Source organism: Hemitrygon akajei, chromosome 1 (assembly GCF_048418815.1).
Source record: "Hemitrygon akajei chromosome 1, sHemAka1.3, whole genome shotgun sequence".
NCBI classification, from domain to species: Eukaryota; Metazoa; Chordata; class Chondrichthyes; order Myliobatiformes; family Dasyatidae; genus Hemitrygon; species Hemitrygon akajei.
Window position 1 is genome coordinate 221,674,350 of NC_133124.1, and position 13,258 is coordinate 221,687,607.

The 13,258-nt window shown below is 43.3% G+C and overlaps 1 protein-coding gene across 2 annotated transcripts in view; it reads left to right on the plus strand.

Annotated features, from left to right (window-relative positions):
* Positions 1-13,258, plus strand: part of pbdc1 (polysaccharide biosynthesis domain containing 1) — a 29,737-nt gene that overhangs the window by 2,632 nt on the left and 13,847 nt on the right. For both annotated transcript variants that reach the window (XM_073061990.1, XM_073061981.1), the window contains exon 3: positions 7,304-7,363. In XM_073061990.1, the coding sequence (XP_072918091.1) occupies positions 7,304-7,363 (60 nt within the window). The remainder of the gene's footprint in view (positions 1-7,303; positions 7,364-13,258) is intronic.

The following is a 13,258-nucleotide window of genomic DNA, read 5'->3' on the forward strand; positions in this document are numbered from 1 at the left end:
GAATTGAATTGAATGATCATTATTGTCATTATACATAGGTACAATGAAACTCTGTTTGGCTTCCTCTGAGGCAATCAAACAAAGCCGTAGATAAAAATAAGACCATAATAGAAAAACAGTATTAAATAGATAAGTAGCAGAAATTAAGTTGCAGCAGCACCAGAATATCACAGCTATGCACAAAGTGCTGTTAGTTCAAGTATTTGAGTCCTTGTGTGTGTTCACAGTTTCAGTCACTGTTCTGTGGAGGTGGTGTGATGGCGGCCACAGCTCTGGGGTAGAAGCTGTTCCTCAGTCTATTTGTTCTGGCTTTTAGTGTCGTGAACCTTTTGCTGGATGGCAGCGGGTCAAACAGGGAGTGGCTGGGTGTGAGGTTTCTGGTTATGCTGATTACTTTTCTCCTGAGTCTGCTGGAATAGAAGGTGTCCAATCCAGGGAGCTCCATCCTGACAATTCGCTGGGCCGCCTTCACCACGCGATGCAGGTCTTGTCGCTATGCAGCTAGCATACCACACTGGCGCTGTTGGTCAGGATGGTTTGAATTGTGCTTCTGTAGAAGTTAAGCAACAGCTTTTGTGGGAGTTTGGCCTGTTTCAGCTTTCTGAGGAAGAAGAGTCTTTGTTGTGCCTTATTTACAAGCAGCTAGGTGTTGGTGGTCCATCTCAGCTGTTTTGACAACATAATTCCAAGGAACTTCAGGTTTTCCACACTTTCTACTACTTCTCCATGTATATGGGGGGGGGGAATGTACTCTGTCCTTTGATTTTAGTCTATGCTTTTATTACTTCTACAAAAGGGCATGAACATACACTTCCCGACACTATTCCATCTGTCACTTCTTTGCCTGTTCTTATAATCTGTGTAAGTTGTTCTGCAGGCACCCTGCTTCCTCAGCACTACCTGACCCTCCACCTAACCATATAACAATTACAGCACGGAAACAGGCCATCTCAGCCCTTCTAGTCCGTGCCGAATGCTTACTCTCACCTAATCCCACTGACCCGCACTCAGCCCATAACTCTCCATTCCTTTCCTGTCCATATACCTATCCAATTTTGCTTTAAATGACAATACCGAACCTGCCTCTACCACTTCTACTGGAAGCTCATTCCACACAGCTACCACTCTCTGAGTAAAGAAATTCCCCCTCATGTTACTCTTAAACTTTTGCCCCCTAAGTCTCAACTCATGTACTCTTGTTTGAATCTCCCCACTCGCAATGGAAAAAGCCTATCCACGTCAACTCTATCTATCCCCCTCATAATTTTAAATATCTCTATCAAGTCCCCCCTCAACCTTCTACGCTCCAAAGAATAAAGACCTAACTTGTTCAATCTTTCCCTGTAACTTAGGTGCTGAAACCCAGGTAACATTCTAGTAAATCTTCTCTGTACTCTCTCTATTTTGTTGACATCTTTCCTATAACTCGGTGACCAGAACTGTACACAATATTCCAAATTTGGCCTTACCAATGCCTTGTACAATTTTAACATTACAGCCCAACTCCTATACTCAATGCTCTGATTTATAAAGGCCAACATACCAAAAGCTTTCTTAACCACCCTATCCACATGAAATTCCACCTTCAGGGAACTATGCACCATTATTCCTAGATCACTCTGTTCTACTGCATTCTTCAGTGCCCTACCATGTATATCCTATTTGGATTATTCCTACCAAAATGTAGCACCTCACTCTTATCAGCATTAAACTCCATCTGCAATTGCTCAGCCCACTCTTCTAACTGGCCTAAATCTCTCTGCAAACTTTGAAAACCTACTTCATTATCCACAACGCCACCTACTTTAGTATCATCTGCATACTTACTAATCCAATTTACCACCCCATCATCCAGATCATTAATGTATATGACAAACAACATTGGACCCAGTACAGATCCCTGAGACACACCACTAGTCACCGGCCTCCAACTTGACAAACAGTTATCCACCACTAACTGTTATCCACCATATCTCTGGCATCTCCCATTCAGCCACTGTTGAATCCATTTTACTACTTCAATATTAATACCTAACGATTGAACCTTCTTAACTAACCTTCCGTGCGGAACCTTGTCAAAGGCTTACTGAAGTTCATATAGACAACATCCACTGCTTTACTCTCGTCAACTTTCTTCGTAATCTCTTCAAAAAATTCAGTAAGATTTGTCAAACATGACCTTCCACACACAAATCCATGTTGACTGTTCCTAATCAGACCCTGTCTATCCAGATAATTATATATACTATCTCTAAGAATACTTTCCATTAATTTACCCACCACTGATGTCAAACTGACAGGCCTATAATTGCTAGGTTTAGTCTCAGAACCCTTTTTAAACAATGGAACCACATGAGCAATACGCCAATCCTCCGGCACCATCCCCGTTTCTAATGACATTTGAAATATTTCTGTCAGAGCCCCTGCTATTTCTACACTAACTTCCCTCAAGGTCCTAGGGAATATCCTGTCAGGATCCTGAAATTTATCCACTTTTATATTCCTTGAAAGCGTCAGTACTTCCTCCTCTTTAATCGTCATAATTTCCATAACTTCCCTACTTGTTACCCTTACCTCACACAATTCAATATACTTCTCCTTAAGAATACTGAAGAAAAGAAATTGTTCAAAATCTCCCCCATCTCTTGCGGCTCCACACATAGCTGTCCACTCTGATTCTCTAAAGGACCAATTTTATCCCTCACTATCCTTTTGCTATTAATATGACAGTAAAAACCCTTTGGATTTATTTTCACCTTACTTGCCAAAGCAACCTCGTATCTTCTTTTAGCTTTTCTAATTTCTTTCTTAAGATTCTTCTTACATTCTTTATATTCCTGAGCACCTCATTTACTCCATGCTGCCTATATTTATTTTAGATCTCTTTTTCCTAACCAAGTTTCCAAAATCCCTTGAAAACCATGGCTCTCTCAAACTTTTAACCTTTCCTTTCAATAGCAGGAACATAAAGATTCTGTACCCTCAAAATTTCACCTTTAAATGACCGCCATTTCTCTATTACGTCCTTCCCATAAAACAAATTGTCCCAATCCACTCCTCCTAAATCCTTTTGCATCTCCTCAAAGTTAGCCTTTCTCCAATCAAAAATCTCAACCTTGGGTCCAGTCCTATCTTTCTCCATAATTATATTGAAACTAATGGCATTGTGATCACTGGACCCGAAGTGCTCCCCAACACATACGTCCATCACCTGACCTATTTAATTCCCTAACAGAAGATCCAACACTGCCCCTTCTCTAGTTGGTACCTCTATGTATTGCTGCAAAAAACTATCCTGCATACATTTTACAAACTCCAAACCATCCAGCCCTTTTACAGAATGGGCTTCCTAGTCTATGTGTGGAAAATTAAAATCTCCCACAATCACAACCCTGTGCTTACTACAAATATGGAACATAGAATAGTACAGCACATTACAGGCCCTTTGGCCCACAATGTTGTGCCGACCCTCAAACCCTGCCTCCCATATAACCCCCCCCCCACCTTAAATTCCTTCATATACCTGTCTAGTAGTCTCTTAAACTTCACTAGTGTATCTGCCTCCACCACTGACTCAGGCAGTGCATTCCACGCACCAACCACTCTCTGAGTGAAATACCTTCCTCTAATATCCCCCTTGAACTTCCCTCCCCTTACCTTAAAGCCTTGTCCTCTTGTACTGAGCAGTGGTGCCCTGGGGAAGAGGCACTGGCTGTCCACTCTGTCTATTCCTCTTAATATCTTGTATCTTAATATCTGCTACCTCCTTGCAAATTTGCTCCTCCAATTCTCGCTCCCCATTAGGTGGTCTATAATACACCCCTATAAGTGTTACTACATCTTTCCCATTCCTCAATTCCACCCAAATAGCCTAGACGAGCCCTCTAATCTATCCTGCTAGAGCACCGCTGTAATATTTTCTCTGACAAGCAACGCAACATCTCCCCCTCTTGTCCCTCCGATTGTATCACACCTGAAGCAACGAAATCCAGGAATATTTAGTTGCCAATCACACCCTTCCTGCAACCATGTTTCACTAATAGCTACAACATCATATTTCCAGGCACCAACCCATGCTCTAAGCTCATCCACCTTTCTTACAATGCTCCTAGCATTAAAATAAATGCATTTAAGAAATTCTCCACCTCTTCTGCTCTGTTTATTTCTAACAGTACAAAGAACTTTACTGTCTTCTTTTTCTTCCTTCTCCCATACATCTGTTCCTACACTCTGGTTCCCCTCCCCCCTCATATCTAGTTTAAATCCACTGGAGCCTCTCTAGCAAACCTACCTGTAAGAATATTTGTCCCCCTCCAGTTCAGATGTAAACCGTCCCGCCGGAACAGGCCCCACCTTCCCTGGAAAACTGCCCAATTAACTATAAATCTGAAGCCCTCCCTCCTGCACCATGTCTTCAGCCACGTGTTGATCTGCACTATCTTACTATTTCTAAACTCACCTGCATGTGGCACCGGTAGCAATCCTGAGATTGCTATCCTGGAGGTCCTGTCCTTTAACTTGGCACCTAGCTCCCTAAACTCACCTTTCAGGACCTCCTCACTCTTCTACCCATGTTGTGGGCCCTATATATACTCACCCTCCCTCTTGAGAATACTGAGAACTTGATCCGAGATATCGCAGACCCTGGCACCAGGGAGGCAACAGACCATCCGGGATTTTCGATCTCTTCCACAGAACCTCCTATCTGTCCCCCTAACTATCCACCTACTCCATATAGATTGCAACTTTTTGTGTCCTGTGAGACGATATGTATTGTGCTTTGCACCTTGGCCGAGGAACGGCATATAAAATTTAACTCAGACAATTGCAAAGTGATACATCTTGGGAAGTTAAATCAAGTCAGGAGATACACAGAAAAGTCAGAGTGTGTTGTAAAATAGGGAGACCAAGGGGTTACAGGTACATGGTTCACAAACATGAGAAAATCTGCAGATGCTAGAGATGCAAAGCAACACACACACAATGCTGGAGGAGCTCAGCAGGTCAGGCAGGCAGCACCTATGGGAAAGTGTAAACAGTTGACGTTTCGGGCTGAAACCCTTCAGGAACCAGGTATGTGGTTCCCTGCAAGTGGCGACAGATAGACAGGTTTGCTAGGTTTCATAAGAAACAGGAGCCGGAGTCGGCCAGCTGGCCCGTCGAGCCTGCTCCGCCATTCAATGAGTTCATGGCGGTCTGGCCATGGACTCATTTCCACATACCTGCCTTTTCCCCCATAACCTTTAATTCCCCTACTCAGAAAGGGTACCGAGTACAAGAATTGACAGCTATTACAGATGTTGATGAAACGGACTCTGGAATTAGCTACGTTTCAGCTGGCATACACTAGGAAGGGTGTGGAGGGGGAGCAGAAGTGATCCACAAATGGGTGCCGGCACTGGAACCTTGAGTTATGAGGAGAGACTGGACAGGTTGGGATCCTTTTCCCTGGAGTGAAGGAGGCTGAGGGGGGTGCCCCTCTATCCTGAGGCTTGCCCTCTTGTCCTAGACTCTCCCACCATGGGAAACATCCTTTTCACATCTACTCTGTCTAGGCCTTTCAACATTCAAAAGGTTTCAATGAGATCCCCCTTCATTCTTCTGGAATTCCAGCGAGTACAGACCCAGAGCCATCCAACGTTCCTCGTATGATAACCCTTTCATTCCTGGAATCATTCTTGTGAACCTCCTCTGGACCTTCTCCAATGCCAGCCCATCTTTTCTAAGATGAGGGGCCCAAAACTGTTCACAATACTCAAGGTGAGGCCTTACCAGTGTCTTATAAAGCCTCAGCATCACATCCTGCTCTTGTATTCTGGACCTCTTGAAATGAATGCTAACATCGCATTTGCCTTCCTCCCCACTGAGTCAACCTGCAAGTTAACCTTCAGGGTGTTCTGCACAAAGACTCTGCATCTCAGATTCCTGGATTTTCTCCCCATTTAGAGAACAATCCGCACATTTATTTCTACTACCAAAGTGCATGACTATGCATTTTCCAACGCAATATTTCATTTGCCACCTTCTTGCCCATTCTCTTAATCTGCCTAAGTCCTTCTGCATCCTTCCTTGACACCTCTTGCCCCTCCACCAATCTTCGTATCATCTGCAAACTTGGCAACAGTATCACTGACTTTGCATCACACTCAATGTAGCTTCTGTTTCTCTCCAGCCTTGTGAAATGGACTTTACAAGTGGCAGGGCTGTTTAGGAAAGTATCTTCACCCCTTTGTCCATGATTCCATCTGATGTACTGTTTCAGTTGATGACTTCAGTTCTCTTTTCAGCTGGTGGTCTCCTCCAGCCAGTGGGAGGTATGTGATGAGGGTCACATGTTGGTCTTCATTAGTCGGGAGATTGGGTTCAAGAGCTGCAAGATAATGTTGCAGCTCTATAAAACCCTGGTTAGACTGAACTTGGAATAGTGTGTTCTGACCTGGAAACCTCATTACAGGAAGGGTATGGAAACTTTAGAGAGGTTGTGGAGGAGTTTTACCACAATGCTGCCTGGATTAGAGAGCGTGCCTTATGAGGATAGGTTGAGTAAGCTAGGATTTCCTCTTTAGAGTGAAGGAGTATGAGAGATGACTTGGTAGAAGCGCACAAGATGATAAGAGGCATTGTCAGAGACTTTTTCCCAGGGTGGAATTTGCTCATATGAGGGGATATAATTTTAAGGTGTTGGAAAGGAAATATATGGGGAATGTCAAAGGCAGGTTTTTTTACACAGAGATTGGTGATTGTGTGGAACGTGCTGGCAGAGGTGGTTGTCAAACAGATATATTAGGTACATTTAAGAAACTCTCAGATAGGCACATGGATGATAGAAAAATGTAGGGAAGGATTTGATAGATCTTGGAGAGGGTTAAAGGGTCAGTACAGTAATGTGGGCTGAATGGCCAGTACTGTATTGTAATGTTCTGTGTCTGCAGTGAGAAGATGTTACTTGGAGCAAATGGTTGGATTGTCGCAACCTCATCAAAGCCATATCCAGATCCATAAATGCCAACTAAAGTACGATATAGTTACTTGGAGGCTAGTTTTTAATGAAATGCTACATACTGATTGTCAGATCTCTTCTGATTATCTAGTCGCTGGTAGTATTATTTACATTATTTGTAACAGTTTTATTGGAGAAGTTTCCTTTGGAAATGGGTCACAAGGTCACAAGGTAGTGGGAAAGATCTGGAAATTATAACAATATTCTGCTTTCACGTTTCATGACTGCCATTTACTATGACTGGAGTATTGCCGCTGTTCTGTGGAACTAAATTCACTTGTTGAATTTGTCTCCATTTTGCAGGCCAATGTTGAAATGATGTGGGCGATGAAGGCCTATCAACATGCTGAGATCTACTTCAATGTAAGTATGGTGCTGTGAAGATCTTTATGTAAAGTCTGCTGGTTGTTATCTCATTGTTGAGACACTTGTGTTCAGAGCCTATACTGTACTTTTCTCATCACCAAGCTCTTCTGATTGGTGATAAACTTCACCTAGAACCTTGATGTTGTTACCACACATCCACCAAGTACCACTTGTTCTTCACATTGCTGCTCACTGTTGACATCTCACTTCTGAAAGTGTAGATGTGTAGGGTGCAACAGCACAGAAACATAGACTTCAGACCATCTAACCCACCTGGGGCACAGGCCACTGACAGTGGCTCGCCAGAACTCTCTACCCAGGCCAATGGAAGGTTGATCAACCCTGTGGCTTCCGCTTTCACCTCATGGTTTCATACAGCTTCTAGGTGAAGTTCCTCCTCTCCCAGGGATGAGGACTTTGGATCAGCTGTTGGTGTTTCTGTATGGAGGAGCTCCTCTTGCACCTGAGCTTGGGACCATCCATTACAGAGTTTATCTAATCTGTGCCAAACTGTTATTCTGCCTAGTCCCATCAACCTGCACCTGGACCATCCCATCCAAGTACTTATCCAACCTTCTCTTCAATGTTAAAATTGAATCTGCATCCATCATTTCCTCTGGCACCTCATTCCACACTCTCACCATCCTTTGAATGAAGATGTTCCCCTTAAATATGTTGCCTTTCACCCCTAGTTGTAGTCTCACCCAATCTCAGTAGGAAAAGCCTACTTGCATTTGCCGTATCTCTACCCCTCAATTTTGTATTCCTCTATCAAATTTCCCCTCATTCTCCTACACTCAAGGAATAAAGTCCTAACCTATTCAACCCTTCCTTATAACTCAAGTCCTGGCAGCATCCTGGTAAATTTCATTGCACTCTTTCAATCTTACTTGCATCTTTCCTGTAGGTAGGTGACCAGAACTAGACACAATACTCCACGTATCAATGTCTTATACAACTTCTACATAACAGCCCAACTTCTGTATTCAGGACAAAGACCAGTGTGCTAAAAAGCTCTCTTTAGGACCCTACCTCCCTGTTTGGGGTACTACGGTAGTGTAGCAGTTAGTGTGATGCTGTTACACCTCCGGGCATTTCAGAGTTCAATTCTGGCGCCGTCTATACATTCCTCCCCATGGAATGCATGTGTTTTTCCCAGGTTCTCCAGTTTCCTCCCATAGTCCAACGATATACCGGGTAGGTTAATTGATGATTATAAATTGTCCTGTGATTAGGTTCGGGGTTAATCGGGTTTGTTGGGGGTTCCTGGGGTGGTGTGGCTTGAAGAACCAAAGGGTCTGCTCTGTCCTGTATCAGTAAGTATGGCTCTGCCAGCATTATTCGATGTTCCAGAATTCCTTCCATTAAAAATATCTCCAAAACTTGTTTAACCTGTCCTTGAGTTACCTGTTATATAGGCCTGGGACTTTAAAAAAAAATTATTGGTGTTTTACAAAGTTTAAGACAGTAAAGGGAAGGAATTATAATCATGGTCATAAAACAATGAGGTGAGGACCTCCGTCAGTCAATATTAACCATGGATATAACCCCTTTCCAGGCATCTGATGAACCCGAAGGAACAGTGGAGACAGATACAGTTTCGTAACAACATTGAACTCAATGTAGTACTGCCTTAGGGACTCCGGCTCTGCATTTTTGCCTCCCAGTTTACTCCTAAAGTCTTCCCTCTGAGTGGGTATAGCTGCAAGGCAGTGGAGGTTTGAGATAAGAGTTTTCCTTCTAGATGAGCTGTCAAGCACAACTGATGAGCCTTATCTGCCCGAAGGAGCTGGTTTTAATGTGCCAGTAACCCGCCTTTGTCCCTTCTCCTGTCAGTAGAAATAGTTTCACTGGGCTTAGTAGCTAAGCCACACATGAAGGCCAGCAGCTGGACTTGGTTGTCAGAGGCTATTTGAGGTGCTCGTCATTTAATAGGTAGTGGGAGCTTGTCCTCATTACCACCCCGGCTATAATAAACTTAAGGAAACTTATAAAACAAGACAGCACAGATAAAGGCCCCTCAGATTAATCAATCCTCACCAACCCAACTAATTTTACTCTGGTCAGCCCATATCCTCCTTCCCTTCATGTACCTACCAAGTTCTTCTGAAATGACAGAGTTGGACCTGCTTCAGCCACTTCCCCTGGTACCGGCATTCCATCCAGAGAGGATAACAAGCAGAGCAGGTTCTTAGCAGTGGTCTGTCTAGGACTGAAAAGTGTGCAGGATGACCTCTGCTGCTACCATTACTGGAATTCTGTTTTTTGCTGAAAGTTCAGAGGTGGGGTGGGAAGAACTAGGGAACACAGTACATCTCATTCTGTGCTGTTGTTTCCAGGGAGTTCCCAAGGAATGTTTTGGGATCTGTAAGAATGGAGTACTTTTGGCAAGGATACCTGAGGAATGAGTTCAATACCCACCCTTTGCTGGAATCCTGAAACATCAGCCTCAGATCCCACATCATGAGGTTCAGGAACAGTTATTACCCTATAACCATCAGATCCTACACCACCAGGTTCAGGAACAGTTATTACCACTCAACCATCAGGTCCCACACCACCAGGTTCAGGAACAGTTATTACCCCTCAACCATCAGGTCACAAACCACCAGGTTCAGGAACAGTTATTACCCTATAACCATCAGATCCTACACCACCAGGTTCAGGAACAATTATTACCCTATAACCATCAGATCTTACACCACCAGGTTCAGGAACAGTTATTACCCCTCAACCATCAGGTTCAGGAACAGTTATCACCCATAGAACCTTAGAATTTACAGCACAGAAACAGGCCTTTTGGCCCTTTTTGGTTGTGCCGAACCATTTTTCTGCCTAGTCCCACTGACCTGCACCTGGACCATATCCCTCCTTACAACTCTCATCCATGTACCTGTCCCAAGTTTTTCTTAAATGTTAAAAGTGAGCCCACATTTACCACTTCATCTGGCAGCTCATTCCACACTCTGACCACTCTGTGTGTGAAGAAGCCCCCCCTTTAATGTTCCCTTTAATCTTTTTCCCCTTCACCCTTAACTATGTCCTCTGTTTTTTTTTCTCCCCTAGCCTCAATGGAAAAAGCCTGCTTGCATTCACTCTATCTATACCCATCATAATTTGATATACCTCTATCAAATCTCCCCTCATTCTTCTCCGCTCCAGGGAATAAAGCCCTAACCTATTTAACCTTTCTCTGTAACTCAGTTTCTCAAGTCACGGCAACACTTTTCAACATAATTGTATAAGGGCTAAGAGTGTTGTAAAAACAAGCCTGAAGGCTTTCTGTGTCAATGCGAGGGGCATTCGTAACAAGATGGATGAATTGAATGTGCAGATAGTTATTAATGAATATGATATAGTTGGGATCACAGAGACATGGCTCCAGGGTGACCAAGGATGGGAGCTCAAGATCCAGGGATATTCAATATTCAGGAGGGATAGACAGGAAAGAAAAGGAGGTGGGGTAGCATTGCTGGTTAGAGAGGAGATTAACGCAATAGAGAGGAAGGACATTAGCTTGGAGGATGTGGAATCGATATGGGTAGAGCTGCATAACACTAAGGGGCAGAAAACGCTGGTGGGAGTTGTGTACAGGCCAGCTAACAGTAGTAGTTAGGTTGGAGATGGCATTAAACAGGAAATTAGAAACGCGTGCAATAAAGGAACAGTAGTTATAATGGGTGACTTCAATCTACATATAGATTGGGTGAACCAAATTGGTAAGGGTGCTGGGGAAAAGGATTTCTTGGAATGTATGCGAGATGGTTTCCTGAACCAACATGTCAGGGAACCAACTAGAGATCAGGCCATTCTAAACTGGGTATTGAGCAATGAGGAAGGGTTAGTTAGCAATCTTGTTGTGTGAGGCAAGAGTGACCATAATATGGTGGAATTCTTCATTAAGATGGAGAGTGACATAGTTAATCAGAAACAAAAGTTCTGAACTTAAAGAAGGGTAACTTTGAAGGTATGAGACGTGAATTAGCTAAGATAGACTGGCAAATGATACTTAAAGGGCTGATGTTGGATATGCAATGGCAAGCATTTAAAGATTGCATGGATGAACTACAACAATTGTTCGTCCCAGTTTGGCAAAAGAATAAACCAGGGAAGGTAGTGCACCCGTGGCTGACAAGGGAAATTAGGGATAGTATCAAGTCCAAAGAAGAAACATATAAATTAGCAAAAAAAAAGCGGCACACCTGAGGACTGGGAGAAATTCAGAGACCAGCAGAGGAGGACAAAGGGCTTAATTAGGAAAGGGAAAAAATATTATGAGAGAAAGCTGGCAGGGAACATAAAAACTGACTGTAAAAGCTTTTATAGGTATGTGAAAAGAAAAAGATTGGTTAAGACAAACGTAGGTCCCTTACAGTCAGAAACAGGTGAATTGATCATGGGGAACAAGGACATGGCAGACCAATTGAATAACTAATTTGGTTCTGTCTTCACTAAGGAGGACATAAATAATCTCCCGGAAAAAGTAGGGGACTGAGGGTCTAGTGAGATGGAGGAACTGAGGGAAATGCATGTTAGTAGGGAAGTGGTGTTAGGTAAATTGAAGGGATTAAAGGCAGATAAATCCCCAGGGCCAGATGGTCTGCATCCCAGAGTGCTTAAGGAAGTAGCCCAAGAAATAGTGGATGAATTAGTGATAATTTTTCAAAACTCCTTAGATTCTGGATTAGTTCCTGAGGATTGGAGGGTGGCTAATGTAACCCCACTGTTTAAAAAAGGAGTGAGAGAGAAACCAGGGAATTATAGACCGGTTAGCCTGACATCGGTGGTGGGGAAAATGCTAGAGTTGGTTATCAAAGATGTGATAACAGCACATTTGGAAAGCGGTGAAATCATCGGACAAAGTCAGCATGGATTTGTGAAAAGAAAATCGTGTCTGACAAATCTTAGAGAATTTTTTGAAGATGTAACTAGTAGAGTGGATAGGGGAGAGCCAGTGGATGTGGTATATTTGGATTTTCAAAAGGCTTTTGACAAAGTCCCACACAAGAGATTAGTGTGCAAACTTAAAGCACATGGTATTGGGGGTATGGTATTGATGTGGATAGAGAATTGGTTGGCAGACAGTAAGTAAAGAATGGGAGTAAATGGGACCTTTTCAGAATGGCAGGCAGTGACTAGTGGGGTACCGCAAGGCTCAGTGCTGGGACCCCAGTTGTTTACAATATATATTAATGATTTAGACGAGGGAATTAAATGCAGCATCTCCAAGTTTGCGGATGACACAAAGCTGGGCGATGGTGTTAGCTGTGAGGAGGATGCTAAGAGGATGCAGGGTGACTTGGATAGGTAAGGTGAGTGGGCAAATTCATGGCAGACGCAATTTAATGTGGATAAATGTGAGGTTATCCACTTTGGTTGCAAGAACAGGAAAACAGATTATTATCTGAATGGTGGCCAATTAGGAAAAGGGGAGGTGCAATGAGAACTGGGTGTCATTGTACACCAGTCATTGAAAGTGGGCATGCAGGTACAGCAGGCGGTGAAAAAGGCAAATGGTATGTTGGCATTCATAGCAAGAGGATTCGAGTACAAGAGCAGGGAGGTTCTACTGCAGTTGTACAAGGCCTTGGTGAGACTGCACCCAGAGTATTGTGTGCAGTTTTGGTCCCCTAATTTGAGGAAAGACATTCTTGCCATAGAGGGAGTACAAAGAAGGTTCACCAGATTGATTCCTAGGATGGCAGGACTTTCATATGAAGAAAGACTGGATTGACTAGGCTTATACTCGCTGGAATTTAGAAGATTGAGGGGGAATCTTATTGAAACGTATAAAATTCTAAACGGATTGGACAGGTTAGATGCAGGAAGATTGTTTCCGATGTTGGGGAAGTTCAGAATGAGGGGTCACAGTTTAAGGATAATAGACAATAG